Source organism: Pelophylax lessonae, assembly GCF_965119305.1.
Source record: "Pelophylax lessonae genome assembly, chromosome: 13".
Taxonomy (NCBI): Eukaryota; Metazoa; Chordata; class Amphibia; order Anura; family Ranidae; genus Pelophylax; species Pelophylax lessonae.
Window position 1 is genome coordinate 149,784,354 of NC_138780.1, and position 23,707 is coordinate 149,808,060.

General features: G+C 41.8%; 1 protein-coding gene across 1 annotated transcript in view; it reads left to right on the forward strand.

Annotated features, from left to right (window-relative positions):
- SYNE2 (spectrin repeat containing nuclear envelope protein 2) overlaps positions 1-23,707 on the forward strand; it is a 550,589-nt gene that overhangs the window by 280,890 nt on the left and 245,992 nt on the right. Inside the window, exons 49-54 of the mRNA XM_082274971.1 lie at positions 3,294-3,619; positions 6,018-6,162; positions 8,462-8,671; positions 9,324-9,577; positions 18,189-18,357; positions 21,793-21,939. Coding sequence (XP_082131097.1) covers positions 3,294-3,619; positions 6,018-6,162; positions 8,462-8,671; positions 9,324-9,577; positions 18,189-18,357; positions 21,793-21,939 — 1,251 coding nt within the window. The remainder of the gene's footprint in view (positions 1-3,293; positions 3,620-6,017; positions 6,163-8,461; positions 8,672-9,323; positions 9,578-18,188; positions 18,358-21,792; positions 21,940-23,707) is intronic.

The following is a 23,707-nucleotide window of genomic DNA, read 5'->3' on the forward strand; positions in this document are numbered from 1 at the left end:
GCTCCTTTATGACTTCTCCCACCTCCCTCGTTAACCTTTAATGTAGCAGATGGGAGGGTACTGTGGGGAATACTTGAGCAGGGTTTCTCAACCAGGGTTCTATGGAACCTTGTGGTTTCTTCAGCGATTGTTAGGGGTTCCCTGAGCAATGGATCTTTTTTTTTTTTTTTTTTTTTTCTTTGCCTCTCAGATAAGCTCATTGACACCATTGATGCTTTTTAGTCATCTGTAAGGGGTTAATTCTTTCCAATGACCACAAGGGCAAGGAGCATTCTTCCCACTGACCATAACACTATTGTATCATGAGTTGTAGATATAGTATTTTTTTAGCAGGAGCCCAGTTGTTATTTCAAGGAAATAAACAATGCTTCTGTGTTGAAAAGGTTGGGAAAGCCTGCTTTAGAGCGTTACTCGAGTAATGCTGCTTGGGCTGCTATTATCATATCCAATATGGCAGTGCCCAACAGGACCTGGATGTCTACCTAAGGGAGGCTTTTACAGGTAAGTAACATGCCTAAAATATGTTAAACGCACACACAATCACATGGGAATATTGTTGAAATGGGACAGCCTTGTGACAGGATCTTCTTTAAAGTTTAGATATCTAATGAAGATTCATTAGCATAACTTCAATTGATTCGTATTCAATAAAAGGATATTTTCCTTTCTAAATTCAGACCCCTTATGACACCTGCTGTTGCCTTTATTCAGCAGAAAAGCTTCCTTCTGCACCCCTCCGTATTCTAGATTTACTTAGGCTTGCCAGAAACGTTTGAGTCTCGGTCGGTTCAGCAGGGACCGGCCGACATTCGAACCATCTATAGGCAGGCTGATTGTACCCAAGTTGATCTATTGATCAACTTGGGTACAACCAGCATGTTGGTTTTTTACATGCGATTATTGCTAAAGCCTTTAGCCTCTAGCAATAAGCACTGTGTTCTCCCGACAGGGATGGCTTACCGCACCTTCCATCGGGAGAACACAATAGCTTAGCAGGAGCGATAACCCCATTCAACACTGGGACCCTTATTCAGCAGAACAGCATGACATTCAGGCAACTGTTTTCAGGATAGCTTCAGCATTGGAAACCTATACAATTCCTCTGTAATGTGTTTTTTTTTTTCTGATATAAAGTTTTATTTTCACTTTGTACAAAATACCAATATTCATAAAAAAGCATGACTCTTACTTTTCAGTTTTCCTCTTTGCCGCCCACCGCCCCCTTTCCCCTCAATCCTTCTTCCTCCATAACCTTGCAAAACCACCTTTACAGTCCTCTTCCTCCTACTTCATCTAATTTCAGACCCCTGTTAATTCAAAATATCTCTCTGTACCTTGAAACTCTTCCCCTCCTCTCCAAATGTTCGCAAATATTTCAGTTTTATTTTCAGCCTCATAATACAATTCTTCCATACCATAGATATATTCTATCTTTCTAACCCAGTCTCTTAATGTTGGGGTTTCTGCTACCTGCCACAGTTTTGGTGTTCAATATTTCGCTGCATTTATTAAATGGGGTATTACAGACTTTTTATATTGCTGAGTTTTAAGTTTGGTACTATGAAATAAATAGGTTACAGGGTTTTTAGGCATGTTTAATCCCGTTATTTCCTGTATCCATTGTATAATTTCTTGCCAAAATTTCTGTATTTTTGGCCATTCCCACCATATATGTAACATTGTTCCCCTTTTCACACATTTTGGTGGGTACTCCTGTGCTTTCACAGGTGTTATATACCATCTTGATAACAATTTATAATTACTTTCCCTTGTATTTAAACCTATAGCGTTGCCATCAGCTAATTTCAATATTTTTTTCTTTTTCTTGTTTGCTCCAGTTTGTGTTGAGCTCTGTCTCCCATTTTCCCCAAAAAAGGCGGGCTAACTGGTTCTGCAAATCTAGTAGGAATCTTATAGGTCTGGGATACACAGTGCTTTGGCGCAACCTTTAGGCTGAGGATCTTTTAGAATTGTAATAGGTTTTCCCCTGATCTTATTGGCTGAGACAGTGTGTTTACAAAATGTTTTAATTGGTAATATCTTATTTCATCAATAAATAATAAGTCTCTTTTGTGTCCGAATTCCTGCATTGTGCATAATTTCCCCACCACTCATAATATCTTTTACATGTGCATTTTTATCTTTTATCCATACTCCAAATAGTGTCTCATTCCCTGGTAAAAAATAATTTGTACCTATAAGTGGTATAAGTGGCGAATTATAATCCCATTTCCTTTGTGTAAAAAAAATCCCAAACTTTAATTCCATACATTGTAAAGTGCACTAATATCTTTAGAAAAAAAAACGGTGCTGTTGTGGTACCCAAATAACCTTATTCAATACTGTCCCACTTAACATATTTTCAATATTAACCCATTTTTTCTCCTTTGCATTAAATGTCCGATACATAACTCTTGTTAATAAAACTGCCTTATAATATCTTTTCAAATCCGAGACAGCTAGTCCTCCTTGTATTTTATCTTTGCTTAGTAATGCATATTGAATTCTTGTTTTTTTTATGTTGCCATATAAACCCATTGTCCTTTTCTTTAAAATATTAAAATAGCTCTGTGGCAAATCTGTCGGGAGCTTTTGGAATTTATATAATATTTTTGGTACAAATTCCATTTTAATCATGTCATTACACCCTACCCAAGAGGGGGGTCTTGTTGAGAATTTTCTTAGTTCTTCTTTGATGTCATTTAATAATGGTATGTAGTTTGTTTGGTACATATCTTTTCCTTTTGCTATTATTTTTTTACCCCTAAGTATTTTAGTCTTTCCTGCCATTTAAATGGTAATTCTTTTTGCAGAAGTTGTTCTTCTTTTTTGTCCAAATTTTATATTTAGGATTTGTGACTTATAATAGTAATAGTGTTTCCTCGTTGCTTCACTCTCTCTCCCCCTCGCAGTATCATGCGTGACCCGTCTCTCTCCTCCTCCCACCCCTCAGCACGCCCTCGAGCCTGCTTGTCCTTCCTGGGGGGTGAGTTAACCTCCATGCCCAAGGCAGTAAGAAAGGTTGAGTGGTTAGTTGGTCATCCACAGGCTACTCCACAGGTTTTTTAGCAGGGAAATAACACAGATGTGCGGCTCTAGCTTCTGCACATGGTGGAAACCTCTCAGGGCTACTAGCTGACTCTCCTTGCATGCGCCATGTTCAGGCCCCACCCTCTGTACGTGTTTTTGCTTCAAGATAAAAAATGTATAAACATGGCTATGAATGTGTATTTGTCCTTTTTGTATATCAAAAGACCATATTTTACTTTACTTTTTTTTTTATTTTTTATAAGAAAATCACCAAAGAGACCTGTAAAATCCTTGAGAACATGCAGAAAGCCATCACCAAGGTAGTTGAACTTTTCAGACAATATGAAGAAATGTTACACAGGGATCATGATTTTGCTCTGAGCAGCCCAAGAGAGAAATTAAAGGTCCTGAATTCTAAAGAAGAAGAGATAAATGTCGTCATAGCCAAAATTCAGAATATCGCCCATCAGCTGAAACCCACTTGTAGTATAGAAAGTCAAAGAGGCTTGAATGATATTTTAAAACAAATCAGCAACAAGAACCGTGAATTGGCAGGAATACGGGAAAGGAAACAATCCATATTGGCCAGGTTGGTACTAAAACAAGATGGTGAAATAAATATAAATTGGCTGAAAATGTTTGAATTCTTTTTTTTATATCCTATGGTACTGGGTGGGGGGGGGGGGGGGATAGCTGTAACATAGAATAAATAAAGACAGCAATTCTCTTTGCTTTGTTTGTATATTTCCATATTTCCAGTTGGTAAGAGTAAAAACCTTTCTAACTATTCAGCTGCCTGCATTCCTGATCAGTGTTAAATTTGAAACAAGAAAAGCTGTGTTGGTGATTTTTTAAAATAAAAAAGAATAGCGCAACCATGCAAAAGAAATTACTATTAAATATGGAGAGAATCCATAAATAAAAATGGGGGTTTAGTCCCACCATATGGCCATATCGTGCTCAAGCCCACCACTGCGTCAAAGTACCCCATTATCAGTGGGTCCTACACTATCCATAAAAAAGGGGTGAATCCAGCCTCTCCAAACCTTGGAGACAAACACTCCTTGCTGGGATGGATGTGCTAATGCACTACAAAGGACTCCTCCTATATCTACTTGATGGTGGACTCTGATAGAGTACAGGTGAGTGTGGGGGGTGGGATGCTCAACCACAAAAGTCTGGTCAGACCGAATACATAATAAACAAGCAAAAAATTGGGGGAGCAAACCCTGAACATGTATATCTAAAGCCGGTGCAGCTATGGACCAAGCAACATGTATATTAAAAAAGAATAGCGCAACCATGCAAAAGAAATGACTATTAAATATGGAGACAATCCATAAATAAAAATGGGGGTTTAGTCCCACCATATGGCCATATCATGCTCAAGCCCACCACTGCGTCAAAGTACCCCATTATCAGTGGGTCCTACACTATCCATAAAAAAGGGGTGAATCCAGCCTCTCTTTTTTAAATATTTTCTTTGAAATAAATATGCACAGTCTGGTTATAAAATACTTTTGAGATATGTTGCGGAGTGTAAATCTGGCCACCTACTTACAAGTCCTAAAGCGGAACTCCAGCCAAAAGGGGGAGTTCTGCTTTTAGCACTCCTACCCCCCTCCTATGCCAAATTTGTCATGTCATTTTTTTGGGGGGTGGGAGCGGGTACCTAGTTTTGACCGGTACCTGCTCCCACTTCCTCTCAGACCGCCTAGGCGATCCGAGTGGAAGTTCTCCTCTCCCTCTCCCTCCCTGCAATCTTCTGGGACACGCCACAGATGCCAGAAGATAGCCCGACCATTCAGGAGGCAGAGCGCACACCCACCTGTAAAGCCGCAAACTGTGACAGCTCATTTGTAATGGCGGCGAGAGGAAAGGGAGAGAATTGAGGGTTCGGGCAGTCATATCGCTGAATCCTGGGACAGGTGAGTGTGTGTTAAAAGTCAGCAGCTACGCTTTTTGTAGCTGCTGACTTTTAATAAACACAAAAATGACTGGAGCTTCGATTTATTGTGCAATCCACCTAATGTAGACCTTTCATACATTTTTAAATGTGCATGAATGCATTCCTAATGCAATAATATACAGCAACAATATACATTTTTAAAAATGAATATTTCCAAAAGGCAGTTCCTCCAGGGACTTTGTCTAAGCTGAGATGTCATCAGTCTGCTTCATGCAGAAGTAAGCAGGTCACTATACATGATTCAATTTTTTTGCCCGATTCCTGTTGAATCAGCTGACATTTGAGCTGTGGGTGGCCTTGTCAGAACCCCTCTGTTTGACAAGACAGCTGAATACAGTAGCCAGCGGCAGGATAAATCTGTCCTGCCCTTTAGAGCGGATGGAGGAATAAAACAATCCTCTTGTTCAGCTCAGGGGAGCTGAATGAAAAATCTCACGTATGGCCAACTATAGTCTCCTTTCCTGTAGTGATCAGTCTACAAAATGTGTTATTGCATAGCAAGTCACCATGAGCTGTAGCAGGGGCTGATCTGTTTGACATTTTTGAACACATTCAAGAACTGCACATACACCAAGATTTACTCAGTTGTGGTATCTCTGCGTTAGCATCTTGGTCCAGGTAGTCTATCCTGACCGGTACCTGTGGCCTGAACAAAGATAACTCCATCATTTTGCATAGTAAAGTTGATGTAAGAGTAACAAATACCTTTAAGAGTTAAGCTGGCCATACGCAGTTCTGTTTTAAAAAAGATTCCTCTATCTATACATTCAGTGTAGATATCCTCCCTGCTGTGAATTGTATTCTAAAAGAGAGACTCTGCTTTTCGGCATTCGGCCAGCTTTACACGAACGCATTACTTAGCATGCGTGCACTGCACATAAAAACATATATTTAATGCTAGACACAAGTAGGTCCTCTTCCTGTGTATTTTTTGGTTTATTTTGCAGATACTATATAAGTATACTTCATGCAAAGTCCATTTGCTCATGGTATTATTGTGTTTGTGTTAATTCCATAGCTATGAGGAGAAATATCAGTTCTTCAAAAATAAGAAACAAAAGATACTGGAAGGACTTGAGGATATGGAAGTTGTTGTTGGAGATTCCTTCCTTCAGAAGCCAGCATCATATAAAGCAGCCCTGGAACAGTGGGAGAAAAGCAAAGTAGGGTTCATAAATTAAAGGCACTGTACACTTTAAAATGTTTTTGTTGACCTAACTAGGTATTAGTGTAGTTAATATCCCCTGTGTTTGTTTGTCTTGCTTTATACATTGCAATTATTTACTCACACGTCATGGCTGCAGTTTGTAATGTCATGGCTTGTTGATTCGCCTATGTCCATGTATTCATTCACCTAGCTTGTTCCTATTTGCCAAAGGGACGAGCAACTTCTTGTTCTGGGTCACACATTGTCTACTCCATGCCCCACTATTTCCGCTATGTTGCATCATAAATTTGGGATTGCTAATGTGATGAATGCACATATATTCCTTTCATTGCTCTGCCTGCTTCAGGTATAATTATTAGTTTTCACTTGCAGAGCACTAAACTGAGAGACCCAGGAATGTGGGATATATAGTTTCCTTACATGAAGTGTCAATTCTTAGACTACAGACAGAGCAGGGGCAGACTGACAACTCATGGTGCCCCGGGCAATAGGGAATCATGGGGCCCCCTGTGTCCCCACTCACCTACATATTGCACTGCCCACATTACATGCGTTTGTCACAGAATTTCCCTACACTGTTCAACATAAATGTTTAATTCATTAAGAAAATAAAGAGGAAAAGACTTACATTATAGTATAACCATTGTACATTTTGAAAATGTACCAAAATACATTTCCAGAGTGATCCATAGGATACAGTATTAAAACTCTGAACACAATTTAGAGCAAATTAGGAATGTAGCATGGTCCCCGCTGGCCCCGCCTCTCTTCTTGTCTGTCCCAGGTGATGTAATTTACAAGCACCTGGGGAGGACGGGAGAGGAGGAGGGGCTGGCGGGGAGCAGCGCACTGTGAGCGGTCTTATAAAAGCCGCTTCCCGCATGTGTTGCAGAACTTCTGATAAGGCCTTTACTGGCCTCGGGCAGTGCCCTGATTGCATCATGGGTCAGTCCGCCCTGAGACAGAGGTCATGTAATAACCTGTGTAGTGCCATGACATAAACAGAAACTGCTGGCACAGGAATATGAGGATTTACTCTATTATTTGCTGTGTGAGCTTTGTAAAGCTTTGTTTAAGGTTTTAAAACAACCTTTTGTTCCAGTTATAAATGTTCAAGACACATGGAGGTAGAAGTGCTAGATATCCCTTAAAACAACCTTTTGTTCCAGTTATAAATGTTCTAAATGGTAGTAGAAGTGCTGGATATCCCTTAAAACAAGCTTTTTGCAGGCTTCAGTGGGCTTTCAACAGTTTGTAAATACAACTGAAGCTTACGGAAGCCTGGCAGCAGCTTGATTAAAGTAACAACAAGCTCTGTCATTATGATCTGTGTTGAACCACCTCGAACTGGAAAGACTTTAAGACAGTTGCCTAAGTTTGGCCGAAAGATTTGCAAATGCTTTGTAAAAACTAAAGCCCGTACACACGTACCGATCGTCGGCCGAACGATCGGTCGTCTTTTGTCCCCGGGCTGTCGTGTCCGCTGAAAAGTGCAAAAGACTGCACACGAATTTTGTCCGCCGACTGCAGAAGTGATGTCATGTGATGGTTAACTTTACCTGTGTTTTTTCTTTTCTGAGCATGCCCAGTCTTGCAAATCTGCTGTCTGTCGGCCGAATTCTGTACTGACTGGCGAACAATCGGCCATTCTGGTGTCGGCATACAAAAATTTTAATGCTTGCACGACAGATTCTGTTCGGCCGAAAGTGCGCTGTCGGCTGTCGGAAGCATCATACTAACAAGCTGAAAATCGGCCGATCGGTCGTCGGCCGAATCTTTTCGGCCGACAATCTGCACGTGTGTACGGGCCTTAACTGTACACATTGCTTTTATACAAGCTGAAGCTCTTATGTACAGGGCCTAAAGCCCTATGCCCATTGGTGGTTTAACCCCACTGCATGGGGCTCCAATGTTTAGCTATGGTAGCCTGTAAAAACTCTATTATACTTCTTGGGGTCTGAGCATTTTTTGTGGGCGCATATCACCCTAAATGTTCATACAGCGAAGTGCACCATCCAGCTGCAGCATAGAGTTTGACAGGCTGGTGGCACAGTTGTGCTCTTCGCCTGAAGCTAAACCCCAGAGCCCTATGCATCAAGTCTAAACTCCCAGCGAGCATGGGGCCTACGTGTCACAAATCATGGAATGGCTTTAATAAATTCAGAGCTAGTTTGTTTTCAGAATAATATCTAATTGGAAGAGGTGGCATTCTTGAGATATTTTTCCATGCTGTTAAGAGGGGCTATGTGTGTATTTACATAGAAAAATAAATGTTTGTTTCCATTGTTTTCCAGAATTTGATGGCAAAAATTCAGTCCTATGAAGAAGAGCTGTTGGAACTCCAGTGGATATCCAGAGATCTGAGTGCAAGCAATGATGACCACCTGCATGATAAAATGGTGTACTCCTTGTGGGACAGATGGCTGTATTTACAGGGCATTGCTAGAGACTTGGAGCTCTATGGTGATGAACTGAAGCAGGAGTGGAAATTCATCAGTGAGCTGGTAATTTAAAATTTAAAATGTCACCAGTAATTAAAAAAGTAGACATGGCCGTAATGACGTGTGATTGAGGTCCCACAGCAAAATCATGAAGGAAACTCATATAGCAATGCGCAATACTAACTAATTTCAAAGAAATTTTATAGGCATTCCCAAATTATATTTTAAATATATTTGCCACATGTTATTGAAACATGCACGAGTTTTGGTCTAGCCAGGTTTGCAGTATTTCTAGGTCCCATGGTCTGCTATGACTATAGTTAGCCCTTATTGTACATTTTTTAAATGTATTGGAAGCAGTTATATAGTTAGCCCTTGATTGTAAATTTAAAAATAAATAGCAGTTAATGAGTCTTGGTTCTGTCGTTTTCCATTAACTCTTGGCAGCAGGGGTGACAATTCATTAATTTGCTATATAGCATAATGGATACAATTGGATGGAGCTGTGAAAACGAATTGTAATTGTGAAGGCTGAATTGTATACGGTAGACAATGAGCAAGCCACGAGTACTTTCATATTTATCTGGCTTGGCCTTCCCTAGCTCATAGCTTGATTTGTTGAACATTTTTTGGCGCATGACCTAAATCTGTATTTGAAAATAAGCAGTCAAGAAGACAACTCATAGATAAAATTCATTATCATACTATTTTTTAGTTGGAACGGGAGGTGATACTTCTAGATAACTGCCAGGAAGAAATTTTGGACTGGCCTGAAGCCATTCAGAGAACCCCTCACCTCCAGAATTTGTTTGCTGAAACAGAACGCTTCGAGGAAAATGTTCAGATGCAGCAGATGCAGTTATCCCTTCTGAAGCATCGGATCCTGAATATTTTGGGGATTCCAGAATCTGGTTCAGAGATTGTTCCTGTTATCAAGGAAATCCAAGCCATGCAAGCCAAGTGCGAAGGGTAAGATTGCCTTCTAGAATTGATAAACCTATAGATTATCATTTATGAAAACTAAACACAGGTTGTGTTAAATGTTTGGAACATATACAAATGCCATAAAAGCTACAAAATCTCTGTCTAGGTAAAGTGTTACTAAACCCAGGACTCTGCATTTACTTTGTTTGGTCTCCACACAGTACACAGAACAGGGAACTTCAATCATTTTAGTAAATAAACTACGAAATACCTTTTCTCATCAGCAGTATATAGCAGGATTGTGACTTCTATCAGCATTTGGTTAAAGCTTGTAGGAGAAGTTTTCTTACTGCACTGGCTGTCCTATCAGGATGCAGGACTCCTGACCCTTTGTCTGAACAGTGCTGATTGGCCATGTGCTGATCACATGCGCCCTTCCAAGAAAAAAAAACTCTCTAGCAAAGTAGCAATACACACCAAACTGAGCATGTGCAGACTGACTCCACTAACTTCTTATTTGGACATGTTTTGAGGGTAATGCAAGAAGGGGAGGATCTGTGCAAAGTGTGCATACAGGACCTTTTTACACAATACAGAGAATTAACCCCTAAAGTTCCACAGCGAGTATAACCAGCATGCTTTACTGCGTATACAGTGGGTTTAGTAACACTTTAAGTTTCCAAACAGATAAAATGTAACCGCACAATAAAAGTTAAAATATGGCTTCCATGTAGAGGGTGTTTTACACACTGATGGTGCTTATAAAACCATCAGAAATATAATTTCCTGCTTATGTGATTGGCTCAAATACTTTTTTGGAACCGATCATGTGGCCATACCACGAAGGCCCTCTGACTCAGCATGCATGGAATAGTAAGTAGCTGTTGTAAAATGAGAAATCTATATGTGAATTTCTATAAAAATGGCAGCCAGTAAAACCTGCAGTTTTCTAAAGATTCTTGCAATGTATATATAGCCTGTGTGTTAACGTACAGTATGGTCTTTCAATCCTGTATTATATTATCATCATTAATACATATATATACTACTGTGCAAAAGTTTTAGGTAGGGGAGGAAAAGCTGTAAATTAAGATGGCTTTCAGAATTAGAAGTGTTAATAGGTAAGTTTTTATCAATTAACAAAATGGGAAAATAAATGAACAAAAGAGAAAATCAAATCAATATTTGGTGTGACCGCCCTTTGCATTCAAAACCGCATCAACTCTTCTAGGTACACTTGCACACAGTTTTTGAAGTAACTTCAAAGACCACTTCTTGCCAGACAGTAGATGGGTGTACCTGGGTCCCACTAGTTTCCGCAAGTTCTGTGCTGATGGCATTGTTGGACATCTTTTGATGTTGAAGAGACTTAAAGTGGAGTTCCACCCTATTTTTATACTTACCTCCATCTTCTCGCTCCGGGTCACCTGAAAAAGAAATGGATAATCGCATATTTTTTTTTTTTTTACTTACCTCGTAGCGAAGAAAAAATACTTACCTTACTTCCTTCTTCCTCCTTCCTCGGCCGCGGCCCGTCTTCACTTCCTGGCTCTGCAATGATTCCTGGGAGCTGAACGTCATAGCTCCCAGGAATCATTGCGCCTGCACCGGCCCCGACGTCAGTTCCGGGTCGCGCGCGTCATCCCCTTCTAAACAGCTTCTGGGCATGCCGCGCGCGACCCTGAAGTGACGTCGGGGCCGGCGCAGAGCATCGTGGGACCGAAGAAGGCGGAAGAAGACGCCGAAGGGGATCTCGCTGGCTTCAAGCTGCCCACATCTGAGATGGCAGCGCTGGACAAGACGTTTGCAAGGTAAGTATTTGTCCTAACAGGTAAGTGCAACCCGGGACAGATCAGAGGCTAGCCATTGTGGAATGTACTAGCCCTGACTGTCCCGGGGGTATTAAAAAAAAAAAAAAAAATCCAGGGTGGAACTCCGCTTTAAGCATGATGTGTCTTTCATCTACTGCATTAAGTTTCCTTGGCCGACCCCTATGTCTACAGTTCCTGACTTTCCCTGTTTCTTTGTGCTTCTTCAAAAGAGCTTGAACAGCACATCTTGAAACCCAGTCTGCTGTGAAATCTTTGCCTGGGAGAGACCTTACGGATACCATATAGCTACCTTGTGTCTTGTTGCTGTGCTCAGTCTTGGCATGGTATATGACCTGTGACATGAAACTGCCTTCCACAACGTCACCTTCAGGCTGGGTTCACACTGATGCGGCAGACCGCATTACATGTCATTTGTACAGGAAACGCACCAGATTCCTGTACAAATGACATGCAATTTGAAGAATTGAACCATACACAGCCAATACAATATGGCTATACAATACAATATGGCTTAATTTGCACTGGATCCGCTCCAAAAACATGCAGGACTCTTTTTTTTTTTTTTTTTTTTTTGTCCGCACTGGAATCAGATCGCATGAGTGTCCAAACTCATGCGATCCAGTTCAACAATTTGCACTACACTCTGCGAACCGATTTGGGGGTGTCATTAACTATATATTTATATTGAGCGGATTCTGATGCGGTGCGAGAATTGTACAGGAATCGCTGCAGTTTTGAACACCACATCAATGTAAACTGAGTCTAATAGCAGAGTTTTTTCTGCTCTTCACCCAGTTCTAAGCCTCATACACAGCTGTTTCTGTTTCAGTCTAAGCCTCCTACATAGCTGTTTCTGTTTCAGTCTAAGCCTCCTACATAGCTGTTTCTGTTTCAGTTAATAACTGTGTTTTAACCTACATATGAAATTGATGATTATTAGCATCTACTTGGTAGAATTATATACCTGACTCTAATCCTACAAAATTTCTGATTTAGTGCAAGTGTAGGAATTGATGCTGGTTTGAAACCAAAGGGTAGTCACACCAATTATTGATTTGATTTCAATTTTTCTTCTGTTTACTTCCTATGCATTTTGTGAATTGGTAAAAATAAACAATTTAAAAAATATATTTTTGAAAGCATTCTTACTTTACAGCACTTCACACCTGCCTAAAACGTTTGTACAGTACCGTGTGTATGTGCATGTATATGTATGTGTATATATATATGTGTGTTTTATAAACATTTCAGTAATTCAGTTTAAAAAGTGAAACTCCGATATTTTATATAGATGCGTTACATAAAAATGTATATAGTTCAAGCATTTCTTTTGTTTATCTTGATGATTGCTTATGGCTTACAACTAGTGAAAACCCAAGATTCAGTAGCTCAGAAAATTTGATTATTGCATAATACCAACAAAAAAGGGTTTTTCATACAGAAATGTTGGCTTACTGAAAAGTATGTCCATGTATAGTAGTATGCAGTATCAATACTTAATTGAGGCTCCTTTTGCATTAATTACTGGTCCCAGAGTCTGGAGGAAGAGTGGCGAGGCACAGATTTCAAGTTGCATGAGGTCCAGTGTGAATTTTCCACAGTCAGTGATGATTTAGGGAGCCATGTCACCTGCTGGTGTTGGTCCACTCTGTTATATCACGTCAAAAGTCAGCGCAGCCCTCTACCAGGAAATTCAAGAGCACTTCATGCTTCCCTCTGCTGACCAGCTTTATGGAGATGCTGATTTCATTTTCCAGCAGGACATGGCACCTGTCCACACTGCCAAAATATCTGGTTTAATGATCATGGTATTACTGTGCTTGATTGGCCAGCAAACTCACCTGACCTAAACCCCATAGAGAATCTGTGGGGTATTGTCAAGAGGAAGATGAGACACCAGACCCAACAAAACAATGCAGACGAGCTGAAGGCCGCTATCAAAGCAACCTGGGCTTCTATAAAACCTCAGCAGTGCCACAGGCTGATCGCCTCCATGCCACGCTGCATTGATGTAATTCATGCAAAAGGAGCCCCGACCAACTATTGAGTGCACACTATACTGTACATGGACATACTTTTCAGTAAGTCAACATTTCTGTATTAAAAATCCTTTTTATATTGGTCTTATGTAATTTTCTAATTTTCTGAGATACCGAATTTTGGGTTTTCACTAGCTGTAAGTTATAATCATCAAAATTTAAAGAAAGAAATGCTTGAAATGTATGACTGTGTGTAACACATCTATATAAAATGCTTTTCTGATCATCTTCAGTGCCTAAAGCAGAACTCAGATCAGGGTGATGATGCATAGCTAGCTGCTCGTAACACTTGTGAGGCTCCAAAATTCATTAAAATAAAATCTAAATATTGTAGAATGAGAATAAAGATTCTTTTTTGTATTACCGACCCAATCTGAACAAGCATAGTGCCACATCCCTTAAACGTTACCGTGAAAAAGCTCATTTTGATTGGTGTTCTTCAGGCACTTAAAAAAATACCAGCAAAATAAAATACAAAAGTATTTTTGTATTTTATCATATTGGTATTTGTTATTTGCCTGAAAATAAACCAACCAAGGTTAGCTTTTCCACAGATTCTTTTTTTTTTTCCTAGAATACGATTGATTAAACTCTGCAGAGTACGGTAGAGCCTTGTATCCTAAATAAAAAATGAAGTGGTTATTTCTCATTTTAAGATATTGGCTTGAACCATGCAAATCATTGCCTCTGAGAATTTGCAACTGAGAATTTAATGCCCATAGTTTACAACACAGATACAGTTCAAGCCTGGGTTCACACTTGTGCGATGCTGACACCGCATGTGATTCATGCAGGAATTGCACCGCACTCTTTTCTTTTTTTTTCTCCCCGCACCTGAATCTCATTCTGCATCTTGCGATCTGTTTCAGGGTGTCAGTGGGAGAACATTGACACCCACAGCAGATTGCATGGACGCCGTGCGATTACAATGCGGTGTGGGATTCACTGCATTTCCCGCATTGCATAAGTGAACCGGGGCTAAAAGAACAATTTTTACAGACTGCCTTTAGCTGCTTGTTAGACTTAGAAAAACTAAACCAAAAAGGCCTCTATTGGTGTAAACCTTTTCATATGAATTATTTGTTCCAAACACGGAGTCAGGTAAAAGCATTGCCGCTCTCTATTATGTCATTGGAGATATTTCATCGGTTACCCAGAGGCTTCCATTTATACAAAGCAATATTTTTGGCTATTGCATTTTTTTTTTTTTTTTTAATATTTTCCAGCATTACCAGCAGGACTCTAAATTGTGCTCTTGACGTAATTGTACCAGACTCTTGTGTGGATTCTCAGAAATAAACATCCTGTTACTGTGCTGCCTTTTTTGAAGGACCCAAAATGACCAATCCAAGCACATTAATAAATAGCCCTAATGATAAGCACTTGATATGTTATAAGATTTATTAGCTGAGTAAGATGTTTTTGAGAGAGAAAAACAGCGATTGGGGCAGTGAGTACATCTGTTACGAAGAATGAAGCTAAATACTCTATTTAAAATGACCATACAACATACACTATATTACCAAAAGTATTGGGACGCCTGCCTTAACAAGCACATGAACTTTAATGGCATCCCAGTCTTAGTCCGTTGGGTTCAATATTAAGTTGGCCCACCCTTTGCAGCTATAACAGCTTGAAATCTTTGGGGAAGGCTGTCCACAAGGTTTAGGAGTATGTTTATAGGAACGTTTGACCATTCTTCTAGAAGCGTATTTGTGGGGTCAGGCACTGATGTGGAAGAGAAGGCCTGGCTTGCAGTCTCCACTCTAATTCATCCCAGAGGTGTTCTATTGTGCTGAGGTCAGGCCAGTTAAGTTCCTTCACCCCAAACTCGCTCATCCGTGTCTTTATGGACCTTGCTTTATGCACTGGTCCAAATCATTTAGTGAAGGGGGGATTATGGTGTTGGGGTTGTTTTTCAGAGTTGGGCTTGGCCCCTTATTACCAGTGAGGAGAACTCTTAAGGTGTCAGCATACCAAGTCATTTTGGACAATCTCATGCTCCCAACTTTGTGAGAACAGTTTGGGGATGGCCCCTTCCTGTTCCAACATGACTGTGCACCAGTGCAAAAAGCAAGGCCCATAAAGACATGGTTGAGTGAGTTTGGGGTGAAGAAACTTGACTGGCCTACACAGAGTCCTCATCTCATTTCAATAGAACACCTATGGGATCAATTAGAGTGGAGACTGTGAGCCAGGCCTTCTCGTCCATATTGGTGCCTAACTTCACAAATGCGCTTCTGGAAGAATGGTCAAACATTCCCATAGACACACTCCTAAACCTTGTGGACAGCCTTCCCAGAAGAGTTGAAGCTGTTATAGCTGCAAAGGGTCGGCCAACTCAATATTGAACCCTACGGACTATGACTGGGATGCCATTAAAGTTCATGTGAGTGGAACGGCAGGCGTCCCAATTCTTTTGGTAATATAGTGTAGATACTTTATCATTTTAGAAAATCTACAACCCCTTTTATTAATGAAGTGTAAGTTTTCTTTAGTGTCCCATGTCTATAAAGCACAAGGACAGATGGAGAAGTTTACATCTTTATTTCTGTGTGTATTTGCTCAATTCTCCTCATTCTTGTATCATGCTTTACTGGGACTGAACAAGGGGAAAAAAGATTTCACGAGGCATAGTTAGGCAGGCCATACATGGTTTGTATGTTGGCCAGTTCAGCAGGAGCCGGCTGAGGTATTCCCGCAACAACACCCGTGGTTGCAGGAAAGAAATTCACTCGGTGTATGGCCGTCCTTAGTCCAGGTCACATTACCGATCTTGTCACTGCACGGAACTCAAGAATATACATCTGCTCCTGCGCCATTGTGCCCTTTCCAGTCAAACCAGTAAGGTGTTGCTCCTTGCTGGGAGATGAGATTCTATGGCATTTTTGCCAGCAAAGTTGGAGGGGCATGTAAGTACTCTGAGTAGCTGCATCCAGTGACGGGATCAGTATTCTAGTTCACTTCTCAGTATCCTTGCCACTAGTGAGATCTGCACCGCAACATACAAACCTCACTGGCCAGTACCCACATCCTTTGCAATATCCACTATCCAAGACATACGCTTCACTCTACAATATTCCTGTTATCAGTAGGATCATTACTCACAAGTGTTCTTGTAAGCAGTATGTTTGCATTCCCCAATGTTTGTGCCTTAAAACGGTAGTAAACCACAGTTATAATGAAAAAAAAAATTCCCTGGCAAGGCAACGTCATAATGTGGTAGTATGCATTGCATACTACCACATTATGAGAGACCTACTGTACCTTAAAGCAAAGTCCTCCAGCAGTGTGCTGGCACCGCTGACAGGGCTTCCGCCTTCACCTGTCTTCCTTCCTGGTACATGGCCTCTGGCTACATGAGTGGCTGGGGGGGGGGGGGGCATGACATCAATACCGCACATGCGTGAGGGAGCCGCCGTTTATGGCATTGGCTCTGACGGTCCGACATGGTATGCTGGACCTTTAGACCGCATGCGCCGGTGACGTCACCGGCTGCATGCAGTGTGACCATCTCGTAAACAGTGCAAGTTTAGGAGATATTCACAGTACCTACAGGTAAATCCTTATTATAGGCTTACCTGTAGGTACAAGTGATATAAATCTGAGTTTACTACCACTTTAACTTGTTGGTGACCATTTTCCACTGTACTTAGTGGTATTAAACCCAAAACAAAAATGTAATATATTGCAGCGTACCAATCTCTTTTTTTTTGATTTTATGTTTTTACCTCTCTGTTTTCACCTGGTGATCTGGCCAGTAACACACCTCCTGTATTAGAGTATCCCTACTCTGGATGAAGGGCACAGGGGATACCTTTGGACAGCAGCATTGTCCGTCTGAGGGGAGGAAGTGTTAGACATGCTAGCAGATTTAGATATGCTAACAGACTAAAGCTAAACTCCAGCTAATACTTTATATTCAGTTACAGCAACAATTTTTTTCCTTGTGGGATAAAGGTTTTACATCAGTAAATAAAAGCTGATCATTGTAAGCACCCCTGTGAGTGGTAAATGGTTTGTCTCCACTATGTAACTGATACATCTGCAAGACAGTTTGTTGTGTTGAAAAACAACAGACTTGCTGGTCAGATCACCAGGTGAAAATAAAGGAAAGAGGATCTAAAAAACGAAAACTTAATACAGCCATCAAATCTAAGAATTGGTAGGCTGCAATAGAATACATGTTTGCTTGTGAACATAATACCACTTTAAAGTGTGTGTGTGTGTATATATATATATATATATATCTTATGTGTGTGTAATTCATTTCAAAAAGTGGAACTCCTATATTATATAGATTTATTACACACAGAGTGATATACTTCAAACATTTCCTTCTTGGCAGTCGTTGACATCCTCCACAAGGAGGGTTGATCACAAAAGGTCATTGCTAAAGAAGCTGCCTTTTCACAGAGTGCTGCATCCAAGCATATTATTGAAAAGTTGAGTGAAACGAAAAAGTGTGGTAGAAAAAGGTGGCCAAGCAACAGGGATAACTGCAGCCTTGAGAGGATTGTAAGGCAAAGGCCATTGAAGAATTTGGAGGAGATTCACTGGGAGTGGACTATGGCTGGTGTCAGTTCTTCATGAGCCACCACACACAGGACATGGGCTACAACTGTCGCTGTGTCAAGCAGCCTTCAATGTCTTGATTTTTTTTCAATTTAGCAATATCTGCAACAGAAAATATGGTTCTCTTTTTTTCAATTACTTATACTACCATACTCCTTTATCCATTATTATTATTATTAGTAACATTCTTTGAATTGTTTTGCCATTCAGACTTCTACATACGGCTCACGTGAATAAGCAAGAGATAGAGGCAGAACTTCAAGAAAGAGAAGCGTTAAAAGATGAAATCTCTGCAGTGAACAAATCTGCCCGGGATGTGTCCTCGAGTTTGGAGAATATGGAGATAACAGATGTCGCAGACACAAAGACATCATTAGAGGTTTGTTTGGTAACCTCTCAGTATGCTTTAAAGAATATCTAAACGCATAAAAACTAGGGATGCACCGATCAGACTTTTTTGGACCCGATACCGATATCTGGCGTTGTGAAATCGCTGATACCGATACCGGAACTGATCTGGAGCTAGACACAAAGCAAGCGGCTGCAGTACAGAGCAAAGCCGCTGCTTCATGTGTGTGGCTCCTCCATTCACAGGCAGAGTGCATCTGATATCACTCCGCCTGTGAGCCGGAACTATACAGGAAGTAGCGGCTCCCATCCCATACTACTACTGCACCTAGTAAGGGATGGCTGAGCCGTTACTCAGCAAAAACCGGATCGGCCAGTGGATCGGTCAATGTTACCGATCCCCCGATCCATCCAAAATGGCCATATCGGCACCGATATCCGATCCGAATATCGGATCGGTGCATCCCTAATAAAAACATAATGTATTGCAGTTTACCAGTCCTTAGATGGTGGTTTGTTGTTAATTTTTTTTAGGGTTTTATTTTTTTTTTGCTTTTTTTTTTTTTTCAGGTTAAAAACCTTTTTTTTTTCATCTGATGTTTTTACCTGTCACCTAAATCTTGTCTAGGTGTGACAACGTTGCACCCATGGGGGGCCCCTGTAGTTCCCTCCTGCAGTTTCTGGCACTCTTCTGGTGCTTTGCAGGGGTTAGGAACCACTGAGAACCCCTGAGTTGGAGCATTTTACTACTACCACTGCTTGTGTGGGCGGGATGGATACAGGTTTGATCCTTGCTGGCCCTCCTCGCCTATTCATGGTGTGTAATAGGAGCAGTACACATCCCACGCACACAAGCTGCAGCAGTGCAGTGCTCGGCCTCAGGGGTTTTCTCGTAACCCCTGCAAAGGTCCTGAAGAGCGCCAAAAACTGTGAGGAGCAAAGTAAAGGGCGAGATGTCATTCTTATTGTAAAATGTAGTCCAGTGACATGTGCCAGAACAGGTAAGATCTGTGACAGCAGCTTCCCTGCCCTTCTCTTCTTAAAGAGACCATTCTGTATTATAAATTACTGCACCCCATACTGCTGTACTGTCCACCCTCCTCCCCCTTGGCCTCCTGTACTATGTTTTCCTGACCCCCCCGTACTGTACCCTTGCTTGCTCAGGGCCATGGAGCTATTAAGATGTCCCTGACAAGGACACTACATTTTTGGCATGATCAACTGGTATTTTCTGTACTTGCCGAAAATTTTCAAAGTTGCGGTGGATGCATTCATTTCTTTCAAGCTAAGGACTGATATTTTACAATATATTTGATTTTTGTTTTTAGATTTACATATGCTTTCAATTTTGTTTAAAAAAAACGGTAAAATGAAATTGACTAAAATCCACTGCTTAATAAACAGTGACAGTTGGCTTACTTTGCAAAGGCTTTTCATGCTGATCTTTTTTGAGAATTTATACATCCCGCTAAAAAACACTGATGGTAGGCTTTTCAGAATGATCTTCTGGAAGTGTTGGTTTTGCAGCTGGATTGTCACCCTAGCTTTGCTTAGTGTTTACTAAACCCACAACTGTGAAATCAGTCTGTATATGCAGTAATGCATGCTTGTTATACTTACTGTGAAACCTAAGGTGTTAATCCTCCACATGTGTAAAAGGCTGTTTGATCCTGTATTCTCTGATCCTCCCCTTCTTCCACTGTCTCCAATCCATCTCTTGACCATACAGAGCCCAGGGGGCAAGCTGCACATGCTCAGTTTGGTGTGTATTGCTGAAGGTTTTTTTGTTTTTTTTTTGGGAGGGTGCATGTGATCAGTTCAGGGCCAATCAGCACTGTCCAGACAGAGGGTTAGTGGTCTTGCGACTCATAGGACAATCACAGGAGAATGAAAACTCCTCCTACAAGCTTTAACTAGACACTGATAGAAGTCATACGACTGCTATATACTGCTGATGAGAAAATGTATTTAGCAGTTTATATTTACTAAAATAATTGCATTTCCATGTTCTGTGTACTGTGGGAGACCAGATATAGGGAATGCAAGCCGCAGGGTCCTGGGTTTAGTAACACTTTAGGCTTGGTTCACATATATGCAATGCGGAAAGGCTGCGAATTCGCAGCCTGTTCCCGCATCGCACACGCACCCCCGGCAGTTCACACTGCCATATGCGATACGCTGGGGGTGTCAATGTAATCTTAACGACACCCCCAGTTTGATCGCATATCGCAGTGCGATCGTGCAGTTTGCACAGGATCGGATCGCACAAGTGTGAACCGCTGTGCGATCCGATCCTGATGCGGCTGCAAAAATGCCTCCTGTGCGAGTTTGCTGCGGGAGCGATGCGAATTTAGCCATACAGTTTGTATGGCTAAACTCGCACCGCACAGCTGATCGCATGTAATGTCGGAGCAGTGCGCTCCAACATTACATGCGAACCCCGCACACGCACAAGTGTGAACCGGGGCTTAAGGCTCTATTCGCAGGAGCGTTAAGCCACAGTGCAAATCTCAGCAGCAGGAATCTATTGATTTGACAGCTGCATGTGGATAGATGTGACTGGCTGTCGGCGGCTGCATATTTTCGTGTTCACACAGCCAGCGACCACCTGCAGCAATCCAGTCTGGACACACTGCAGAGTGAAATCGCTGCAGCAGTCAGGGTTTCTGTATATATTCCTAATTTAATTCCTTGCCTGCAGCGTAATAGGTGGTGACAGGGTCTCTTTAAGACACTGGTTGTAGATTCAGCCTACCAGTATCTATCCAAAACTGAAAAACAGGTTTTGGTGGAGTGATCCTTTAACTGTGTGGGCTGTGCATTGTTGTAAGCATTGGTGCTTTCTCAAGTGTTACCGCAGACATTAACAATTATGTTCACAAGGGAGTGTTATCAATACGCATTCCTTCTCATTCATTCCTAGTCGGCTGGTGTGTTGGCCCAGAGCCAGACCTGTTCAGTGGAGATACAAAACTCAGACAGACCAAAGATTCATATTCACTAAAGTCTGAAAAGCACCGGACGGGAAATGTACCGGTTTGTTTATATTTAAATTACGCCTGCTGTGGAATGGGACTTCAAACCGGAGCACAGGCATTAGATTGTGTCCAGGGCTGACAGTAGAACACTTACCTAAGTCAGCTTTCAGCAGCGTTTATTCTTCTCGCTGAATGAAAAGCCGAACTGATCGCTCTAATTATGTGAAAGATGACACTGCACTCTCTGAGCCGTCCGATCATTGGATCACTGGTGTGATTCTTATTCTCTTTGAATGTTGACTCTGCTCAGGTAAACGCAACAGTGAACCGTCCTACCCACACATTTTTTTTTTCTAATGGGTGATTTACTTTTTTTTTTTCTTTGCTAGCGATTATCAACAATCGGTCAAGGTTCAAAATAATTCATGTGGGAAAAGCTGGGGGTTTTCCTATGGAACTAATTGCAATCATTTGTTGCCTTATTTCAGGAGCTTCTCAGGTTGGTTGGTTCAGAAAAGGAAAAGGCCCAGGTTGTTATGGAGAAACTGCAAGACCGATACGCAGAAACGGTTCCCGAAGAACTTCAGTCATACGTTACACAGTGCCAGGAGTTCCTGCATGATACAGAAGAGAAGGTAAGTTGTCTTACAATATGTGTGTGTGTGTGTGTATATATATATATATATATATATATATGTATATATATAGGTGTGTGTGTGTGTGTGTGTGTATATATATATATATATATATATATATATATAGTGATCTGAAAAGTGCTGCCCTTTTCTAAAAGAAATATGATTTTTTTTTTTCCTTGTTCGCAGTTATCAGCGTAAAGTCTTGTGCAAATAGCCTAACCACACAGTAACCAGAAAGCAATAATAGGGGAAATATAAGGAAAGGTGACACACCCCTCTCTGTATATATAGTAAGCATTATGGCTACCGGAGGCTCTTTCACTCAGGAGACCCCCTAGGTGCATGCCCTGCTGTTTGCAGGGGAGTCCCAGTGCAGAGACCAGTGCACAGCAATGTCTCCCCTAAACATGTGTCCTACCTTTTTGGGGGGGGGGGTCCCTTGCAGAAGGTGCAGCCTTGCTGAGGGTGCAGGAAAGATCCTGGCAGCATGCTTCAGTGTTTGTAGCTGATGGTTGCCATTTTCCCTTAGTCTGGCTGGTCTCGGGTTGGCAGCCATGTTTGTGTAGCAGGATGATGTCATGGGGCCATTTTCCCTTAGTCTGGGAGATGCTGAAAACAACTGAAGCCTCGTGGGAATGCTGAAGCTCCTCCTCTTCCTCCTTAGTTTCCTCTTCCTGTGCCCCGGGACATTTGAACAGGGATAGCGCCCATGATGATGCTGAGTTCGAATTCTCGACACTCCTCTTGTCGGTAGGGTGAGTCTTTGGGGGTCCATGTTATCTCTCTCTCTCTGCTGATGGGTACCCTGAGCCTTGAGGGGGATCCTTTAGTGGTGCCAAAAGTTCGTTTTTGTACTGGAAAGTCTTCCTTTCCTTTATGGAGCCTCAGGGTCACATCTTCCCCACTGACCCCCTCGTGGAGGTGGCAGGTCCCTTGGAACCCCAGCTTCACATGGTTGCACTAACGGCGGTCCTGCAGTTCTTAGTGTCCCGCGTGGAAGTGGCGTGTGGGTAAAGGCCCAGGAGGAAGCGTCCCCTGCTCAGACTGTCTCATCTGATTCTGTACCCGTGGACGCAGCCCGTCAAGGGGGATTTAATATCACACCCCCAGATCCATCCGATAGTGAGGATGATTTCTCCATGGTTGCAGCAGCGAATGAAAAAGCGCTGGTAAACGCAGTGATCACTGCAGTGCAGTGCACTGCAGAGACTTTAAAAATGGAGGATGCTGCTGATGTAGCCACAGACGTGGCTGTGTCATTTGGTACGCAAAATTTGCATCGTACTCCAAAGGTGTTTCCTTATGTGCCTTATTTTGACAAGTTTTCTTGTAAGGAATGGGAACAACCCAAATTACCCTTTGTGATCCCCAAACGTTTTGCTGTATGTTACCCTTTTGAGGAGTCCCTTTTAAAAAGTGGGCTAGTCCACCACTGATGGACCCCCCTGTTTCCACGTTGAATAAAGCAACCATGATCCCAGAAGAGGAATCCCGTCCTTTAAGGACCCGGCTGACAAGAGCGCGGAGGCTGTGGCATGCAGCATGTTTACTATGGCTGGTTCAGCATTGCGGCCAGTCTTTGTCTCAGCCCTAACTGAATGGGCCAAGCTTTTTGCGCCTGGAGGGTGAGCAGGTCCCCGCTGCTTATGTTGATTTAGTGCAGTGTTTCTCAACTCCGGTCCTCAGGGCACACTAACAGGCCAGATTTTAGGTATTACCTTGGGGAGATGCAGACTATGAAAACTGGAATCACTGAGCAGCAAAT